This window comes from Carettochelys insculpta, chromosome 6 (assembly GCF_033958435.1).
Source record: "Carettochelys insculpta isolate YL-2023 chromosome 6, ASM3395843v1, whole genome shotgun sequence".
In the NCBI taxonomy this organism is placed as follows: domain Eukaryota; kingdom Metazoa; phylum Chordata; order Testudines; family Carettochelyidae; genus Carettochelys; species Carettochelys insculpta.
This window is the reverse complement of record NC_134142.1, coordinates 110910679-110928749: the sequence shown is the minus strand read 5'-3', so window position 1 is coordinate 110928749 and position 18071 is coordinate 110910679. Positions and strand designations below refer to the sequence as shown.

At 40.8% G+C, this 18071-nt stretch overlaps 1 protein-coding gene across 5 annotated transcripts in view; it reads right to left on the bottom strand.

The window, feature by feature from the left end:
- MOB2 (MOB kinase activator 2) overlaps positions 1-18071 on the bottom strand; it is a 168295-nt gene that overhangs the window by 36655 nt on the left and 113569 nt on the right. The window contains exon 1 of one of the 5 annotated variants that reach the window (XM_074997833.1): positions 4405-4598. The exons of the other annotated variants lie outside the window; for them this stretch is intronic. Within the exon in view, the coding sequence (XP_074853934.1) occupies positions 4405-4514 (110 nt within the window). The 5' untranslated portion in view covers positions 4515-4598. Of the gene's footprint in view, positions 1-4404; positions 4599-18071 lie in introns of those variants that run through there. 5 annotated transcript variants of the gene reach the window in all.

The following is an 18071-nucleotide window of genomic DNA, read 5'->3' as shown; positions in this document are numbered from 1 at the left end:
AAAGCAATCATGTTTCACTTTAAAAGGTAAAAACAATGAGGAGTCCTGTGGCACCTTAAACACTAACACAGTTATTAGGACATAAATTTTTGTGGGTAAAACCCACTTCATCAGATGCATGGGAGTGGAAATACAGGGAGAGGGATAAAGGTAAGACATTGAATTATACCTATAGACACTATGTCATACATTTCTCCTTTAAGCTATTTAAACTATTTTAGCACAATGGAAAACAGTTCTAAAGATGTTTAGCCTACAGACCTCTCACCCTGAATCTACATTGAACCATATTAGGGACCACAACTGAAACACATGTATAGTTAATATAATTTGTAGCTGGAAGCCAAACAATTAAAATAGTGTTTTTTAACTAGTCCAGAATTTTTTAAGACACTTGGGCCCTGTCTGCACTGCAAATTTCAAACCTCATTAAAAATATTTAGAATAACTTTTAAATGAAGCTTGTTAACATGGTTAAAAGGCCAGCACAAATACCGCTTTGCTTTTCCCAGCACTTACATCTATACTGCTATCTCCAGGTGCACTACCAAAAAACAGAAGATATCAGGATTAAGCCTTTTTGTTTCCTTTTAAACCTTCCCAATACCATTTGGGAGACAGAAGGCTAAAGGAGTGAGAGCTTGATTTCTGAATTCTGAAATATTTTTGGTGCACAGCTATGAGAACCCAACACTAAAAGACAAATCCACCTCAGAAAAAAATGCAGTCACTTCCAAGCCTCAAGGCATGTTACAATAGCTTGATTATAGACCAGGCCAAATTTATGTTGCCTTACATAACTTACCAAAAAGAAAGGGGAGCACTAGCCAAAAAGAAGAGTCTGAAGCAGCCCATTTTTACAGATTCTCCAGGAGGTGAAATATGTAGGTGGATCAAAAGGACCATACATCCTGTGTGTACCAGGTGTTGTTAGATTACATAATTCAGGAAACACCCAATTTACATCACGACATATCTGTAACACAAGGTACTGCCCAGGATGACTGGATTTTAGCAAAGACTTAAAAGGAAATGCAGAGGCATGGGAAATGATGGTACATGTTAAATGAAGTAAGTCATCTCTGAACATTGCCCACACAAGACCTAAGCTGTCAGAAGAAAAGCAGACATCCACAGCCACTGCTCACTCAGGCTCTGAATCATATTTGGGTGTCTGTTCACATGGCAAAGATATTTACACAGGCAGAGAATACTATATCTTAAAATTATTAAGAAATACCTCTGAGCAAGGAGTAAGAGTTCAAATGGCCCAGGTCAATTACTAATGGATAGATTACTGTTACTCCCGCTCTTACCTTTTAATTATTCCAAGCAACTAAAAGGTAGACTTTGATGAACAGTCTGCACTAATTTCCTCTTCTTGTGTGTGGAATTTTATAAATATTTGAAGAATGATATGATATGGGTAAAAAGACACAGTGTGCACACAATGTTTCTGCATAATTATTTTTGCCTCTCTTTCATAATTATTTATCCCCAACATTTCCATTTGTGCTAAACCGAAGAAACAGTATACAATTATTTCTGTTTAACTTTCCTTCAACAATGGGATAAAAATAACTATGCAAAGTTCATCTAGATTTGGGAAAAGAATTAAAATGCATGTATTTCAAAAAGGCACGTATAGATCTGACAGCCTATTATCTGCTGCCTCGAAACCCTATTAAACTCTATGCTACGAGACACGAGCAGCTTCATGTCAGCAATATAGAGAAGAGTTATCACTGCTCTACAGTAATGCTATTTTTAGTTTGTTATGTCTTCTGCAAAAATTAGCAGGCTTTGTACTGGGGCTAGTAAGTTTTGGGTAAAGTTTACAGGCTCAGAGCACAGATAGCATGAAAAAGCAATGCTTTGTACAGCTCTGCAAAGACAAGCCCCCTATGAAGGGCCATCAAAACGCAAGAGTAGGCCTTATTTAAAACAAAATGCAAGTAGACAATACATTTGCTGCTTTTGTTGCATCTGTTTTCACGTTTTCTCTCCTAGAAGGGATTATGGTACATCAACACCTAACAAAGGCAATTAAACCTGTCCTACCACCTAAAAGAAGGTAAAAACAAAGGTGGTGGGCGATGCAGCTCAAAGAATGAATTAACTTTAAAATGTCACATTTAAGAAAACAGATTGTTGTGATCGACGCATAACATATCTGCACTAGAAAACCTGCCACCTCCAATTCTCAGCCTGTGCAGCTCCACAGAAAGTAGCAATGGGGTGGAGAGGATCCAGTGCAGACTGTCACATTTATCACTTATTTTTGTCGCTACTGAGCCCCATTCACATCAAAACTTCCAGCACTTGAGCGACACCAGTGCGAAACTTACAGTTCTAATTTTGCCAAAGTAGACAAATCCTTAAAGGTCAGCAGACTGTTTACATACACAAAAAATCCACCAAGTCTTTCTCCATCCAGCTAAGAGCAGTCTCTTTGATGTTCTCCACAAGTGGTTTCAAGACTTGATTTACGTAGGAAAAGTTACCTGTCACGAACAATGGGTGTCACTTTTCCAATAATTAAGAAGAGAAAGTACTTGTGCATTATGACACCAAATACAATAATTTATTTGTACACTATCTATAAACCCCTGTCCAAGAATAACCTGAGGAAAATAAAATCCGCTTCATTTCTACATCATAAGGCCCAAAACTTTACACAAACCCTAGAAGCTCTTCCCTTCTTCCATGCTAGAGTTAGGATATATGCTTTATAAAATGAGACAAGCCATAGCACAAGTAGCTCAGAAGAAATTGCTACCAAAAATAATAATATAGAATTGCAAAATAACATTCTGGAAATAGGGAAAAAAATATCAACAAGATAATGCTCACTTGGACCTGGTGAAATTATTCAGCTCTCAAACACAAAAATGTACATGTTTCACTGTAAGTCATCGGATATTACCTATATTTAAAACAAGCTATTACAGACCCTGAACAAAGGCTTTGGCTGTACTTTCCTTCAGAGGCACCAATCTATGCATGCCTGGGAGTGCTGCCAATTCAACAGTTACTAAAACTTCAGTAAACGTTCACAATACAAATAGCCAGACACTGGCAAAGTGTTTTAAGATATGCAATAAGTCCTACCACTACACTGAATTATAGATTCTAAAACCCAAAAGGTTGGAAACAAAGAACGGAACCTGAAACAGTTCTGAAACACAAAACTACTTGAAGAGCTGGGAAAGGAACTTTCCATTCCTCAAAACTATCCTTTGAAAGTGTTAATGAGAGGCAAAGCATGAAAAGGGAAATTCCTGAGCAAGCAAAATGGAAGAGGGAAAAAACATCTATTCTTAACAATTAAGAATTAAAAATGCATGTCATCTAACTTAAGAACAGTCAAGTTCTCTAGTGGAAATGAAAGTCGGATCTTTGTCCAGCTTTTCTCCTATTTGCTTAGTTGTCACAAAGTTCAAGGTTAATGAACATCTTCACGTCATATAGTGGTGTCAGAGAACCCACAAGTCAAGGAAGGAAGATGTGGGGTAATGTTTCTTTTGAAAAACATTTTTTAACAATTCACCATCAATAAGAGGAAACAGCCGCAGGCAGCGGCTTGCCAAATGAAGTTATGCGCCTGTTACAGAAGCCCCTCTCTGGGGTTGTGTGATGCATCAATACTTCACAGTTTACGAAGATATTTAGGCTTACGTTAACCAAAACAAAAAGTTACATTTTCCCCAAAATAAAGCCTGTTACTCCTAATATTGTTGATGAAATTTTCCTTTCAATCCAAAATAGGTCAGAACTCCCCCTGCTAAAGGCATTATACTTACCAAAACCATTTTCTTTCTGGGCTTGATATTTACATGTACACATAAAATCAGACCCATAACAGTTTGCTTAGAATGCAGACATTTTTTACGTATATATTTACAGACAAAAGTGCCACGTGCACATTGCAGATTCTTGGTCAAACTACTTACTCATGTAACACTACCAATGAAGAAAACAAATAGCCATTCACCAACTCAATGCACTCGGATGCCTCCAAACTCTATTTCACTACAGCTGACAGTTTTAAACACTGGTATAGATTCAAGATGCTTTTGATAGAAATTCCACATTTACATGGCTACGAATTAAGTTTTAGAGGCAAATCAACCCTGCTTTTGATCTCCTATTCCTTAAAAATGCTAGAGAAGACCAATAATTACTAGTTGTCTAGCTAATGATATTGTTTAAAGTCTCCCTCTCACACTGTATCTCCACTTTACAACATAGTCTTCAGAGTCCCCCCCCCCCGACAATACACTTATTTGCATGAAATTAAATTACATTATACTCAAAATGAAATTTTCTCCATTTTGCTGTGCATGCCAACTCCGTGCCTTGCACCTGGTCCCTTAATTTCTATAATTACAACCTAATTGTTACCTTAACACTTTGCCTACAGCCTGTAGAACCATTTTGCAGCTTAATCCAGTTTTGGGATTCTGGGAGAGTACAGGTCTGTCTCCAGAGAGGTTACAATGATCCCCAACCATGGTACAGAGAGAAAATAAGGGACAGGAGGGAAAAGCTGAGAGGAATGGCTAGTACAGCCTCATCTCTCAGTCTCTCTCCCTCTCAAAACTAGTCCAACCACATTCACAGAGTATACACAGCTTACTTCACCCAATCCTCCCTGCCTCTTTTCCTCAGCCAATAAGCAAGCAGCAGGAGAGAGAGGGAAAAAAAAAACTGGAAAAGACAAACAGCTGCCTTTTTTTTTTATTTTATTTTTTTTTAAAGCATATTCTGAGCTAGAGCCAAGTCTGAGGAGCCAGGGCCAATAAAGGAGCATCTGAATTGGCCTTTTCAAACTGGCGCCAGCCGTGCAGCAAGACAAGAGTAGTACTGTGGGGGATAAGCAAGACTTTTTTAGACAAGTTCTTTGCAGTACTGTTTTGGGAGACATATTTCATTAACTAATCCTTGCAGAGGAAAGGAAGCAGCACTTTTACACCCAACTTCATATTTTATTACTCATTCCCAGTGCAAAAGGCTAGACAAGGGTGCATTGGGGAACAGAGCAAAGCCTATTTCTAACAACAGCATCAGCTTAAAAGTCCTCTACCACAGTTTTCAAGACACTGCACACTAATTTAATAAGTTAATACTACAAGCAGAAAAAACCCAGACAGAGGGAGAAATTTTATATAAAGAAAAGAGAAATTGTTCTGATACACTGTAACAAATCATCATCTGCAAAGGAAAAAGCAGTCATGTAGCACTTTAAAGACTAACAAAACAATTTATTAGGTGATGAGCTTTTGTGGGACAGACCCACTTCTTCAGATCTCTCTGTCACTATTCACTCATCTACAAAGGGTTAATTTTAGGTATTGTTAAGTGGAGAAGCAGTGAGCTACAGTGGATGTGAAGGGGTTAGGGGCATCTTAAGAATATCCACAGCAAAGACAAAATTACCTAAGAAACCAAGTCCTGACAGTGAAATCCCTAAAGAGAGATGCTAATGACAGAATCAGGATGAAGTTCAAAACCAGCAGCATTAAGTCTACTTGCCACTTCAGAGGCAGTCAATAGTACACAAGACCACATGGACATTGTAGAACCACGGTTGTTCAAGACAGTGACCAAGCCTGCTATTGTTTGCAGCTTGTGCAGAGAGTCTAATGAAGTAACATACTGAAAGCCCTGCTAGCAATGAGAATAAATTAAGTTTGATCATATACTGTGTTGCTCCTTAGCCACCAGCATGGCATAACTGAACAGCCAATTGAAACTAAAACTGGCCAGGCCAGTCATGTTAGACTTGGCTTAACATGATAATGTCCAAAAGAATCCCCAAAACAAAGGGAGGGAGTGGTATAAAAAGGAAGGGAGAACAAGAAGGTTATTTCATAATTACAATCTTGACACCAAGCCTAGTCTTCCCAGGCAGAGGACACGTACACCAATGGTTTAACTGGTATTATATTATTGCAATACAGACCACGATCTAGGATCCAGTGGAAGAAATACAATGCTCAGGGAAAAAAAACAAAAACCCAGCATAACGAATCTAGAAAAAATAAATCTCACCAAGAATTTTCATATATACATATGATAAATCGTCAAAGGAATGCTGCATATCTGGTCCCTTAAGAAAGGCAAATAATGTGGTAGCTTTCTTTTAAATATCTAGGGTGCAAGTCAAAACTCTGTCCCAGATACCAGCGACCTGATTAAGGCAGGGGTGGGCATTAATTTTTATGGGGGCCACTCCAAGAACTTGGAAAATGGTCAAGGACTGCACTTTTCTATGACATTAGTAGAGAAGCTGCAAAATCTGAGATGGGAGTTCGATGCAGAAGGGAACTTGGAGTAAGTTGTTGGGGTGCAGGAGAGGGTGTGGGATCTAGGAGGGAGTTTGGGTGAAGGATGGGGTGCAGGAGAGGATTCTGAGCTTGTGGTGAGATACAGAAGTGGGAAAAGGATCTAGGAAGGAGTTGTGACCAGGGTACAGGTTCAGAGGATTTGGATTATGACGTGGAGCATGGAGTTGGGATGTGGGGTGTCAGGTGCAGGATCTGACTAGGAAGTGCTGCACATGCCACTCAAAACAACCAGCTGCAGGGGTCACAGGTGTCTCTTTGGTGCATGCCAAAGGCCTTTGTGCATTGCCTGGGCTGCAAGCAGAGCCAAGGCAATGCCCACTGTCTGGCTTCTGGCCAATGAGATCAGCAGCACATGGAGCCCTGTCTGCTTCATGGGTCACATGGCCCATAGGGGCGCACAGTCCCAGCAGCCAGCTGCTTTGTGGTTTAGCAGGCCAGATCCAGCCCACAAGTTAAATTTTGCCCACTCCTGTACTAAAGGTATCACTCACCTTATGGTCAAGTCACAGAAAGTAAAGGGGAGGCTTAAAATAGCCCCAAATAGTCAAGTGAACATTATCTGAACACAGAATAACATGTGGCACCTTGACAAGTATAACTCTAAAAAGGCTAGAACAGACTGAAACCTCTCCAGGGTATCTTTACTTTAATACAAAAGTGGAGCTGGGGCATGGTGGAAAGGGGGCCTGCCTCCACCCCTCGGAAGGGGCAGGGGCTAGGACATCCAGCCCTCAGTGCTGTGTCTCAGCTCTTATTTTAAATACCCACAAACCATGCAACTGAAAGTAAAGGTTTTCAGGAAGCACAACTCAGCCACTGAGAACAGGTTTGCTTCACTATGCATGGTGCCAAATTTAGAATCAGAGTTGGAAGGGACCTTAGGAAGTCATCAAGTCCAACCCCCTTGTTGAAAGCAGGGGCAATCCCAATTAAATCATCCCAGATAGAGACTTAAAAGATCTCCAGGGAAGGAAATTCTACCATGTGCCTAGGTAACCCATTCCAGAGCTTCACCACTCCTAGTGAAACAGTGTTTCCTAGTATCCAAATCAGATCTCTCGCACCACAAACCGAGACCATTGCTCCTCATTCTGTCATGTCACCACAGAGAACAGCCTTTCTCCACCCTCTTTGGGACACCCCCGCCCCCTTCAGGTAGTTGAAGACTGCTGTCAAATCATCCCTCAGTCTTCTTTCCTGTAGACTAAATAAACCCATATCCCTCAGCCTCTCCTCATAGGTCATGTGTTTCAGTTCTTAATCACCTTTTGGCCCTACCCTGGACTCTGTCCAATGCATCCACATCCTGTCTGTATTGGGGGTGGGATCCAGTATTAGATACAATGCTCCAGATCTGTCCTCACCAGTGCCAAAAAAAAAAAAAAAAAGGGAAATGCTTCAACTAATGCTCCCCTGTACGTAGTTAGCCTTCTCAGAGGGGAGGGATAGCTCAGTGGTTTGAGCACTGGCCTGCTGACCCCAGGGTTATGAGCTCCATCCTTGAGGCGGCCATTTAGGGCTCTGGGGCAAAAAAAAAATTTTTTTTTAAAGGGATAGTGCTTGGTGCTGCCAAGAGGGCAAGGGACTGGACTCGACTTCCCGAGGTCCCTTCCAGTTCTGAGATGTGTATCTCCATATATTATATTATTTGTACAAGGGTACATTGTGGCTCATATCCAGCTTCTGCAGAAAAAGATCTGGGTATAACAGTGGGTGAGAACTGCTGCTTAGATAGTTGGTTCCCAGACCATAGCAGTGCTTGGGATTCCACTGTCCTAAGTGCAGGACTCAGTATTTGTTCTTGTTGAACCTCACCAGATTTCTTTTGGCCCAATCTTCTAATTTGTCTAGGTCTCTCTGGACCCTAATCCTACCCTACAGTGTATCAACCCCTCCCGCTAATTTAGCGTCATCTGCATATTTGCTGAGGGTGCAATCCATCCGTTCATCCAGGTCATTAATAAAGATGTTGAACAAAAACGGCCCCAGAACTGACCCTACAGGTACTCCGCTTGATAACGGCCACTAACCAGACAGAATCATTGATCACTACATGGTGAGCCTGATGATCCAGCCAGCTTTCTATCTAACTTACAGATCGTCTATTCAATACACACTACTTTAACTTGCTGGCACTTTGCTATAGTCAAGATATATTATGTCCACCACCTTCCCCATATCTACAGAACCAGTCACCTCACCATAGAAGGCAGTGAGGTTGGTCAGGCATGACTTGCCCTCAGTGAATCCATGTTAAATGTTCCTGATCACTTTCCTCTACTCCGAGTGCCTCAAAATGGATTCCCTCCACGATTTTTTTCAGAGACTGAGGTGAGGCGGGCTGGCTGGTAGTTCCCCAGTTCTCCTCCTTCCTTTTTTCTTAAATGGACACTACACTTGCCTTTTTCCAATCATCCAGGATCTTGCCCAGTCACCACAAGTTTTCATACGTTTCACACACACTTTCCCTGGCAAGCCTTTTATTGCTAACTTGCCTGTAGAAACCTTTCTTGTTTCCTTTCACATCCCTTGATAGCTGCAACACTAGTTGTGCTTTGGCCTTCCTAATTACACCCCTGCATGCTCAAGCTATATATATATACACATACACATACACACTTTTCCCCAGTCATCTGTTCAAGTTTCCACTTCTTGTAAGTTTAAACAAAGAAGAAAGCTTACAACATACATGCACATGGCTATTAGGTTCTCTGGAAAATCATAACTTTGGGTTTTCAGAATTTTAGAATAAGAGACTTTGATTGTAAGTTTAATGAACTGATAAGTTTATCTGAGATCAGTCATATCCAAAAAGGAGTACTCAAATGCAGTACGTTTATTTGAAGGTCTAATCACTGAGAAGAGTTATGTACGTTCATACTGACATTCACTTGAATTACACCAATGGTATATACTGAAAAGGTCAAATGGCAGACTTCCCAATCAAATAATCAGACTTTGCTCACTTAAATTCTTCTGGTAGTTCCTTGTGGATACAGTATTCTTCACATGCTGTTTCAAAATTCTGCACAATGGTTTAACAGCAGCTTGTTCAGCCTTGGACATATTTGCCTTTCAGTACTGGGAGAAGTGGTTCTTATGTGTCCCTTACCTACCACTCAGGGATAGTAATGAGGCTTTTTTGGTAGGTACACAGAAATTAGAGACTAAAAAAGTGTCAGATCACCACAGTCTTTGTGAGAGGAGCAGTGCAGTTAAGTATACTGAAAATGTGCTTTGTTATAGTAACAGAATCAGACCTCTGAGCATAGATTGTCCTAGTACACAAGATAAATTATTGAGGTTAATTTCATAAGTGATGACATAAGGTATCAAGCAAAGATAGTGGAAAAGAGAGCACCTCTGACATTTATTCAAAATACATGCATATACTGTATTTGAGGGTACACTTCCCACATTAACTCCTGCCACTGCCAGACCAGAGACAAAGACCTTTGTGGTTGATATCTATACTCAGACCTCAACCCAATGGGAATGTTGATTCATCAAGCCAAGGAGTAAATATTTAGCCAAATTAAGAATAATACTTTGTGTGTTTATAACTATTTTATAAGCAACTTTTGCTCAATTAGCTATTTATTTGCCTCTTTCAGTGTTCCATAAAAGCAGTCTAAAGCAGGTACCATAGGGAAGTAAAGGAGTATCAAGAGGCTTGGAAAAGAGCAAGTTAAACCAATCAGAGAGGTGAAAGATGTAAGAAACTAAAACAGAGCCATTATTTTGATTAAAGAGCAACTCAGCATTTACATGAGAAATGAGACCTTGTAATGTCAGATAGTAAACTTCTGTTTTAAATTAAACTGCAGCCTATTGTGTATCCCTACCGGCCATGTCATATTTCAGTTCAGCTAGTTAATTGCCCCTTTTGTTTGACTTTAATGTGCTTGTGCTATTACCTTGCCAAGTAACCTTTCTAATTACCTCAGAACACGTCTCCAGCGCTCTGGGACCACTCAGGAATTACCAGCAGCAACATTTATATCATTTAGTTTACTTTTAAGTCAGTTATATTGGAGAGTAATTTCAGTCTTCATTCTGCTATCATCCCAACAACAGCGAGAGGAGAATAGCATTTTGTGTTTTGTCCAAATCCAAAGTCCCATAGCTCCTGATAGTAACTGAGGGCTTGTCGACAAAGAGCTGCAACACACTCTCTGGTATTTGATTTGCAGCGTTCCAACGTGCTGTGCATTAACTTGTCTGTATAGATCCTGCTGGCACAAACAAAAAGCTCCCTACCACACTTAAACATAACACTATTTTAAAGCACACTACGGAACTTTTTGTTGGTTCTAGCCGGATATCTTCCTACTTGGGCCAGATAAGGCTTCCAGGACACTGGGCAGCCCTGTCTGCTGTGCTTGTGGTTGGCCGTTCTGTTGAGAGTGTGGCCAGGCAGTCCAGTCACTCTCTGTCAACAGAGTGGATCGTTCTCGCTATCTGCTTGGCAATTTGGCAGCAATCTGTCAGAAGTGCTGTCAGAAGATATCTTCCAACAAAAACTTCTGACAACAAATCGCTGTAATCTAGACATGGCCTTAGTGGGCAGCTCAAGTGTGCTTTAAAAAAAAAAAGTCACAAACATGCAGCTCTTGCCCACGGGGGCCACAGCAGCAACTCTTGGCACTAAGACTGGAATGGGGTAACAGACCCATCAGCCCAAGACAGCATTGGATGGGGTCCACAGCAGTGGCCCATTTTTCTGTGCCCCAGAGAGGACAACCATAACCTAGACTTTAAGACTGAAGTCAACCCAGCGGCACTAAGTTTAGTGTTGGAGTAAAGATCCTATAAAAAGGGCTTCAGAAATATACTTTTAACTCCAACCCAGAAATCCCAGGGAAGGGAAATGTCCTCTGGACAACAAAAAGAATGCTGAGAAAAAAAGCCCTGTAATTCAACTGATGCAAGAATTTCAGAAAATTAATGACATGAGACGATAAATATAGGTCGAACCTCTCTTGTCCAGCTCTGGTGGCAATGGTTAAAAAGCAGTATTTGGAGAAGCAACACTGTCATTTACTTCATCTATTGCTGTGCTTTGCTCTGCAACAGGCAGAGAGAAGAGATTGGCATGTGGAATCTACACTAAATCTGAAACACCAGAAACAGACAACTACCGTATTCTGTTGGAGGCAAAAGCAGTAAATTGTAATATGGAAGTCAGAAAAAGCCAAATGTGAACCTGAAAAACAATCTCAAAATATTGTTCACAGGTCAACAGAAAAAAAAAAGTGTTTGCTTTGCTGTCAAGACCCACAAAAACAGAGGACAGCCATGAAAGTTCAGCTCAATAAAAAGTTATGCCTTGCCAGACAGAGGAAAGTGAGTGTTATTGCATATAACAAGCAAAAACAAATCACAAGTAGTTTGCTCAGGAAGCTTCTAGTGTGTCTGTAAGGGCTACATACCACCTTGTGCTGAGATCACCTCAGATCTCAAGCTAAACGGAGTTAGGTCAGATTGGTATTTGGATGGGAAACTTCTAAAGAACATGCAGGAGTTTGTGTCATCCAGATAATGGTTTACCAGATGGCACTCTTGCCTGTGTCAATATAGGGGTGGGGGGTTGGGGTGGGAGGATGCTAAGGGTTAAGGACTGCTGTGCTCTTGGACAGTGAGTCTTTTGAACTAGGGTATGTCTCAATGCAGAAGCAACACAAGTTATCTACATTCTACAATTTGAAGTGAAAACCTTGCAGTGTGCCAGTGTCAATCAGACAGTACAGCAGTGCCTGGCTGGAAGGCACAATTCACTTTAGACGAGATGAAAAAAATGCAATTCCCTAAATTCTCACCCCTTCTAGGAAAGGCAGCTGCATTCTTTCCCCCTCAGCAGAAGAAAATCCACCAACTAGCTTTACCTTCTACTAAAAAGTACAGATACACTGATCATCTAGTACATGCCTCCTTTTGAAGGCATCAATACATGTGTGTCTATGACTGACTTGCTTGGAGAAGTCGTATCAGAGAAAGCAATCTTACTGGGGGCAAAAAATGTTTGCCTCAGTGCAGCATGGATGTCCTGGCAGACAGTAAGAAATGGGGTGCATGTTTTACATCCTTCCTAATCAAGGACAATGTGCACAGTGGGGATCCAGAGAGCCACTGAACTAAACTGTAAATGCCTACATATAATGGAAACAACTTCAAGCCAACACCCCTAATTCCAGGACCTATGCTCGTAATCATTTAAGAACTTATACCCTTACATGAGAGATGGGAGTTTCATTCAGACTAAACTATTTCTTTAATTTTCTTGCCCTAATTCTGAACCTTAAATGGCCAGTTCTCCAAGGAAGGATTAGTGCAAAAATGTAGTTTAATATTGAAGAGCTAGACTGAAAGACTCTTTGCCTTGCATCCCACTAATACACAGGTCCCCTGGCTTCACATAAAGAGGCTGAACTTCTAAAACTTGGCTAAGAAATTATCCCCAGGGTCATTTAACATTCTAAACTACTTACTATGCACACACATAACCTTCTCCCTGTAAGGTGTATAACACAACTACTGTTTTCAGTCTTACGTCAATATGGCATGGCAAATTAAACCAAACTGCAAGCTTCATGAAATTCTAGGCTGAAGGCAACAAGGTGTAATCAGCATAAAGAGGGAGGGTCCCAGAGTCAGCAGTTCTCATTGGACAAGACTATCCATCCTTTGGGTGGGAAAGGAGTGGAAGGAAATAAGGGCAGACTGCTTGGAGTGAACTTCGAGTTTTCCCAAACATAGAGACCCATTGAAGCAGCACAGGGAAAACAAGGACTTATAAAAGTAACTGTTAATATGCTTGAGGAGAATTCTCTCCAGGCGTGCTATATTAATACATGTGGAAACACAGCTTACATTATGCAAGATTGAACAGTAAAAGCTATTCATTACAACTCACAGCACCTAACAATTTTTTTTCAACTGTAGTTGTTTAAAGCAAGGCCACAGAGCTCTGAAGGCACAAAATTAACATGGACTCGTTAGCATCCTGAACATTTAGGTTCATTACAGGATCAGATTCACTAGAACAGGTTGCTGCACCTTTGCTTATTTTCAAAACACGTATAAATGCCAGGAGAATCCAGTGATAGATACACATCAGCTCCCATGCTGTAAAATATACATAAGCAGCCTAGTTAAGACCAAAAATTATGGGAGCTCCTGGGACCAATTTCCCAGATGCAGCTGGATCTTGAACTGTTTTGCAGTTGTTTGTATTGCAGAAAACCAGTTCTGGTGAGCAAAGACCACTTTTACAACCCCAGCATAAAACCTGTTTGGACAGCGTACATGTTATGGCATGAGACAGAGGCAGACACACAGTGACAAAGAATTTAACAAGTACCTCATCCCAGTGACCTACTTACTTCTAAACAAAAGTCAGAAAGGATTGGTTGGAAATACAATCCCAAACAGGAATTGTGAAGATTGTTATGTTGAGGTCCAGCCTCAAGCATGACACACTGCCAATATCTTATTGGTTGAGTCTGAAGTACTTTTGTAACTTGAAACAATAGAAGACGGAGGGGAAGCTACAATTTTAAAATCAAAAAGAAATATTCAAAATGTACATTTACAAGAAAATGTAAAAACTCTGTATCCTTTGTTATAATTGAGCTGTACATACAAGAGTGGCATTGACATGCTCTCATAGCAATTGCAACTTGGGTACACAGTAAGTACGTTTAATATTCTGCACTTGTAAACTTTAGTGCATGTAGATTGCGTGGATGCATATGTGCCATTGCCCAGGCCTATCATAATACATATAAACCACCATTTCCCATCTTCTCACGTCTGAAATTTTAATTCCAAAAATGAATTTAGGTTTCACTTTGGTGTTAAAGATCACAATGTTGGTACACTCAACTGAACACAATTAAATGCTTGGAGATTATGCAACTCATTGTACTGCACTTTCTAGAGAACACACCATTTGAACAGAATGTGCAATCCAATACTCACATATTCAAACAAACATGTTACAGTGGACTCAGATTCAAGAATAAGTGGCCAGTATCCAAAGTACTCAAATTTTGATTTATACTGTACTCATTACTAAGGATGTAAAATCATGTTTAATTGTTTATATAGATAAGCAGTTAAACTTAATTAAATGGGAGTGGGGGTGGCAAGAGAAGGCTGTTACAGCCCCACTGGTTAACAACAGGTAAACCTCACGTGTAGGTTAGCAATGTTAATGGTTAACCACTTAATGGTTATGGTTAACCGGTCTGAGCTGACGCAGACCTCTGCCTAGTGAAAGCAGAGTGTTGCTTCAGCACCACAGGGTTGCCATCAGTGGGAGCTGCTATGGCATGGCTGGAGCAGCTCCTCTCTGTCAGCACACAGAAGAGGGAAGTTGGTGGGGGGTGGGATGTCCCACTGGAGAGGCGGTGTCAACCCAGCCTGAGCAGCCCCAGTCCCTGGTACACAGGGTGGGGAGGCTGTAGCAGTTGCCCCCCTTTTAATTGGTTTACTGTTTAACTGGTTAACCAATGAAACAGGATTTTATGTCCCTAGTTTAGGTTAACAATTAACGTCCATACTCAATACCTGATTCTCAAGCCACTGATGCAGACCACAGCAGTCTGGCATAATAAGGAATTAGAACAAAACAGAATCCTATGCATACCATCTTCAATTTTTTTTTAAAACTTGCATAATTCTTAGGTATAACTAATTTCATGCAAAACTTTAATGTAGGTTTTTATTATCAGAGAGCATCTGAAAGATTAAGTGATGGAAACTACTAATTTTTACTTCAATAATAATTTTCAAAAAATCCAAAATGGATTTTTCTCCAAGTGTCAAGTTTTCTTTCTGGTCTTAAAAGTTAGTATAAGTGACTTTAGTCTAAGGGTATCTTCCCCAGAGAATGGTAAACACTTGAAAAGAACTTATGATATAAATGCCTCTCATGTCTCTGTTGAAACATCATGACATTGACAAAAGTGACATGCATGTACCATTGTATACTCTAATTTTAAGAGCTTGTAACTGACATAGACAATGAAAAATGAAAGAACTAACAGATCATCTCTAATGATATAGCTTATCTGATGAGTAAAATAAAATGCCTTTACGAATTTGAGACATAAGCTACAAGAAGGCAAAATGGAAGTGTGGCACAGGTAGCACAGCATCCTGATTAAGGTTTATTAATTGACATAAAAAGGGGACACACACAAAGTCAGGCGCAAGTGTGGATGGGCATTTCACTCTTTAAAAAGAGCTCTGCTTTCTGGGTTTGATTTTGGTCACGTTGTCTGGGATACTATCATTGTTTTTCCCAAACTTTTAGTTGATTACAATTGCCAGTCCACCCACATATTACCTAGATTTACATTTCCCTCCCTTGTTAGCCATTAGGGCTCTGTAATGGACATTTACTGGCTGGAGAAAGGAATAAAGTAGCAGACAACAGAAGAACTCCACTGTTATGCCACTACAGATTATGTTTGCAGTTAGCACTGTTACACTTGCCATTTATTCCAGTGCTAAACTTTTCCTGGGCAGAAAGGTTGCAATAGTGTTGAATTGCCAAATTGCATGGTGAGACAAATAAGCTTGCACTTGAAACAAAACAGACATTAACTTCATCCTAACTGTGCATACAGGGTCTGAACCTTGTACTGAAAAGCTAAATTTATTCAACCATAAAAATAATGGCAAGACAAAAGGTATTACAGTTCCTTACTAACAGGAACATATCAAAATCAGTTATGGCTCTAATGCCTAATGTTAAAATCTTAGTGTTAACCTTAATAAAGGTATCCCTGTGTAACACCTACACCCAAATACAACCCACTTTGTGGATGCTTTCCTGGAATAAACAGATCCAAAATGATTTAGAAGTTAAACCAGAAAAAGGCACTCTTCTGATGTTCACAGGGGGAGTTATCCTGGAATAGCTATTGTGCTTTAAATCCATGCTCTTCCTTACTCTAAAATAACATTAAATTGAAACAAAAACTAGGGCTCGATGCTCACAGAGTAACCTGTAAAGTAACAGCTGTAATCAGAAGCCCTCACAGTGCCCTGGAAGAGAGCTGAGGTGCTGTGAATCAAAACAAATACAATTTAGTTTATTTGCAACTGTTAAATGGTCTCATATTGTTCCCCTTGATTATTCTACAGATTTTTTCTGATTACTAATGTTACTTGTCTCTCTATGAAGAAAAAACGAAACCAAAAAACCCCAACACTCTGAATCTCCAAGTAAATCAGTAACAATAGCTAAGATTCCATCCCACTTGTTTTGTTGATCTGATCAAATAGTCCGGAGAAGAAAAATTAACTGTTGTAATCCATTTGCTCTGCCATTTACTACCATGGACATGACAGTATAATTGTTCATAACACCAGTACACAGAGACCACAACACAACATGGGCCATTTTCTGTTCAGGATTTGTCTTTACTAGAAATTTAAATCAAGTTATAACTCAAGTGTGTAGCCCTGATTCGCACCCTCACCAAACAAAAACTGAACTACAGCAGTGATATAATCTCATATTGGCTGGCCCAAAATGCAGGGGGTGTGTGGGAAGGGGCTGGGGGCTCTGAATGGGCATGCCTGCTCTGGAGTAGAGCTCGGGATGAGGCATTTGGGATGCGTGAGGGTGCTGAAGAGAAGAGATTGAGCTGGGGATGCAGGGTCTGGGCAGGTGTTAAGGTGCTGGATGGGCTCATGGCTGGCACAGCCAAACAGAACAATTACCTGGAGCAGCTCCTCTTTAGCACACGCGTCAGAGGAACCAAATGCCTCAGTGTGGCCCCCAAGGCCCTGTGCCTTTCCCCCAGCTCCGCAGCTCCCATTGGCCATGATTCCTTAGCACAGGGACCTGGGACACACCCCCTTCTTTTTCCAGCCCTGCCAAGGTTGGGTATGAGCTAAAGTCTGACAGCAAAAAACTCATTCGCTCTTAACATGACCACGCTGCAGTATAAAGGCTAGTGCTGCTCTACACCACTGTTGCCCCACAGTTCCACCTGGGTGTCCAGAAAAGACAGACTGGGTCTCCCACAATTCACTTTGAGTTACTTTAGGCTTGAGCACTAGCCTGCTAAACCCAGGGTTGAGAGTTCAATCCTTGAAGAGGCCATTTAAGGATCGGGGCAAATACATGTCAGGGATGCTGCTTGGTCCTGCCAAAAGGGTAGGGGACTGAACTAGATGACCTCCCGAGGTCCCTTCCAGTTCTAGGAGATGTATATCTACTCTCTCTCTCTCTCTCTCTCTCTGTGTGCGTGCGCGTGCGTTATAAAGCAGTTCAGCTTATGCCAGCATTAGGAGCCGGAGGATGTGCGCCCAGAAGTCTCAGAGCCCCATACAAGCAATACACCAGCATGTTACGTTGCATCACAGCACGGCCGCTCTCACTCAGGTTATGCTCACTTGAAAGGACTACTCTAACTGCAAACAAAAAGTTAATTCTCCAGTGAAGACATACTTGTAGTCCCACACATTCAAAAAAGTCTCAACCCTACTTTATTCTAATCTTTTGGTGAAGGAGATGAGAGGGAATCAGTAAAAGAGACGCTGAACATGTTGCTCCTGACTGGATTAATAAGACTAGCAGCGGCCAGGTATACTGTCAATGTTACACATTCTGACCTGCACAATCCAGCTATTCCAGTTCTAAGCTTTTCTTGCACAGAAAGGTTGCAATAGTGCTGAATTGCCAAACTGCACCTCATCCCA